General features: G+C 53.9%; 1 protein-coding gene across 1 annotated transcript; it reads left to right on the top strand.

Annotated features, from left to right (window-relative positions):
- Window positions 1–181: 181 nt before the first annotated feature.
- LOC117109324 (protein CIP2A homolog) lies at window positions 182–720 on the top strand (the record flags this gene model as incomplete). Its single annotated transcript, XM_033251595.1, has 1 exon — window positions 182–720. A coding segment is annotated over one exon (539 nt), but the record flags the coding sequence as incomplete, so codon positions are not given.
- Window positions 721–1,000: the final 280 nt, after the last annotated feature.

Below are 1,000 nucleotides of genomic sequence, written 5' to 3'. Positions count from 1 at the left end.
GAACAAGGAGATCGCCTCCCTCAGAGACGAACTTCGTGCCGAAAGGGAAAAGGTGGCAACGGCTTTCAAGGAACGCAGCGACGGCGACGCCCGACGTTCGGCAATTCTCGAAAAGATCAAAGAGGATCTGCGACTGGCGACTCGCGAATTGGAGACTGCCAAAGACAGGGAACGACGGTAGGCGAAGAAGTTGGAAGAGAGCGAGAGGGAGGTCGAGAGTCTGAAGGAGTGGTTGGACGTAACGGAGAAGAATCACGAAGCGAACCTTCGCGAGTTTTGTTCTTCCGTCGAGTCCGACAAGACAAAGGCGATATCAGATCTGGAAACGGCCAAGGCCGATCACTCCGACAGGACCGACATTCTCCGAACTGAGATTGCCGATCTTAAGGAAAAGCTGGCCGAGGCCACCCGAAAGGAGTCTTCGCTGATCAAGGATGTCGAAAAATTAACCGCCCTGAAGGATGAGAACGAGAAGGAGAGTAGGAGGATGGAAAAGCAGCTTTCCGATAAAGATTGCACGGCTATCGACTTGCGGAACGAAATCGACACCCTGGAAGAGAAAATGAAACGAAACGGAAGTAAGACGGAGGATCAAATGACGGCCTACAAAGAAGAGATTGAAAGAAACGTGAAGAGGATGAAAGAGTTGGACGCTACGATCGCGAAGAAGATTCGAGAGGCGGCTGGTCTCGAAGACGAGATCGCCGTCCTCAAAGAAGGGTAGGAACGTGACGGACGGAAGATAAAAGGATTGGGGGTGCAACTCGCTAACAAGGGACGCGAGGCGACCGCTCTCAAAGACGAGATAGCCGCATTGCAAACGGACCTCTCGAGAGCGCGCGAAGAATGCGCGGACGACCGGAGTGCCGAACTTTCCGTCCTTCTAGAAAAGGCTAAAGACGAACTGCGACGGACGTCCCGCGATCTGGCGGCCGCCAAGGAAGCCGAGATCAGGCTGAAGGCGAACCACGAAAACATCGAGAAGGAGATCCCGCAGTGG

The sequence above is a fragment of the Anneissia japonica genome, unplaced genomic scaffold (genome assembly GCF_011630105.1).
Source record: "Anneissia japonica isolate Jap-2015-1 unplaced genomic scaffold, ASM1163010v1 scaffold61538_len1369_cov89, whole genome shotgun sequence".
Taxonomy (NCBI): Eukaryota; Metazoa; Echinodermata; class Crinoidea; order Comatulida; family Comatulidae; genus Anneissia; species Anneissia japonica.
The sequence above is the reverse complement of the archived record's forward strand: the minus strand, read 5'-3'. Positions and strand labels throughout refer to the sequence as shown.